The sequence below is a fragment of the Eimeria acervulina genome, genomic scaffold (genome assembly GCF_000499425.1).
Source record: "Eimeria acervulina Houghton genomic scaffold, Eah_scaff1673, whole genome shotgun sequence".
Taxonomy (NCBI): Eukaryota; Apicomplexa; class Conoidasida; order Eucoccidiorida; family Eimeriidae; genus Eimeria; species Eimeria acervulina.
This window is the reverse complement of record NW_013550154.1, coordinates 1-1,531: the sequence shown is the minus strand read 5'-3', so window position 1 is coordinate 1,531 and position 1,531 is coordinate 1. Positions and strand designations below refer to the sequence as shown.

Genomic DNA, 1,531 nt, shown 5'->3' with positions numbered 1-1,531 from the left:
GATAGATAGATGCATTGCTAGCTAGCTAGCTAGCAATGCATCTATCTATCTATCTGCATATCTAGCTAGCTAGCTAGCTAGCTAGCTGTTCACTGTGTTACCCATTAGGGTGTATCTAACAATAAAGCTACAGGGCTTAATAGATCCAGGGGGCTGCACTGGGAAAGCAGAAGGGTTTAGGGTTTAGGGTTTAGGGTTTAGGGTTTAGGGTTTGTGTTTCAGGGTATCGTTTGTTTGACTTGGAGAGAGATGTAATAAACAGCTGCGAGCTGTCTTCGCGCTGGTGTCTGTTCATCGCCCATTTAAACCTTTGTCCCCTCTCCTTCAAAAGAAATGTATGCTCAGCTCTTACTATTATTATTATTATTATTATATTATTATTATTATTATTAATTATTACTTATTATTGTTGTTATTGTTATTGTTATTATTATTATTATTATTATTATTGTTAATATTATTATGATTATGATTATGATTATTATGATTATTATGATTATTATGATTATGATTATTATTTGTTATTATTATTATTATTATTATTTGTTATTATTATTATTATTTGTTATTATTATTGTTATTATTATTATTATTGTTATTATTGTTATTATTGTTATTGTTATTAATTATTATTTATTGTTATTGTTGTTATTACTGTTATTATTATTATTTTCTTCTTTTTGTTGTTTTCTTTTTTTACTTCTTTTAGCAGTAGCATCTGCTTCACTAAGCTATGCCTGGAATGCAGCAGCAGCAGCAGCAGCAGCAGCAGCAGCAGCAGCAGCAGCAGCAGAGTGTTTGCCTGTTTGTCGAAGAGCACGTTTGCGAATGCCAGTCTCTGTTCGCTAGAGCTGATTGTTTATTATTTATTGTTTATTGTTTATTATTTATTGTTTATTGTTTATTATTTATTGTTTATTGTTTATTGTTTATTGTTTATTGTTTATTGTTTATTGTTTGTTGTTTGTTGTTGATTGCGCTAGAGTTTATTGTTTATTGTTGAGGGTTTAGGGTTTAGGGTTTAGGGTTTAGGGTTTTAGTTTTTTTGTGTTGTATATAGGTATTACTGGTCGATAATATATTTCGTCAGCACCAGATGTCTCTACAATCAGTATTAAACGCTGAGCTGCCTTTCTTATTGCTGAAAGTTAGGAGGCAATGCTTAGTTGAAGATGCATGCAAAGCCCTGGGATCGATCGATCCCAGGGATCTTTTAAGACCCCTCAAAGTCGTCTTTCTTGGTGAAGAAGGCGTAGATGAAGGAGGCCTTAGAAGAGAGTTCTTCTCAGTGAGATCAATATAATTAAATAAATAAATATATATATATATATATATCTGTATATATGCTTATATATATATACATATATATATTTATATATACATTTATAGAGTAGATGAAGGAGGCCTCAGAAGAGAGTTCTTCGCAGTGATATCTATATATATATATATATGTATATGTATATGTCTATATATATATATATATATATATTATCTATATATCTATATGTCAGACCTGAGCACACATTAATTA

General features: G+C 30.3%; 1 protein-coding gene across 1 annotated transcript in view; it reads left to right on the top strand.

The window, feature by feature from the left end:
- Positions 1–1,288, top strand: part of EAH_00062080 (ubiquitin-transferase domain containing protein, putative) — a gene marked incomplete at both ends in the record, with an annotated part of 3,699 nt that extends 2,411 nt beyond the window's left edge. The window contains 2 exons of the mRNA XM_013396934.1: positions 223–335; positions 1,061–1,288. Coding sequence (XP_013252388.1) covers positions 223–335; positions 1,061–1,288 — 341 coding nt within the window. The remainder of the gene's footprint in view (positions 1–222; positions 336–1,060) is intronic.
- Between the last annotated feature and the right edge of the window lie 243 nt (positions 1,289–1,531).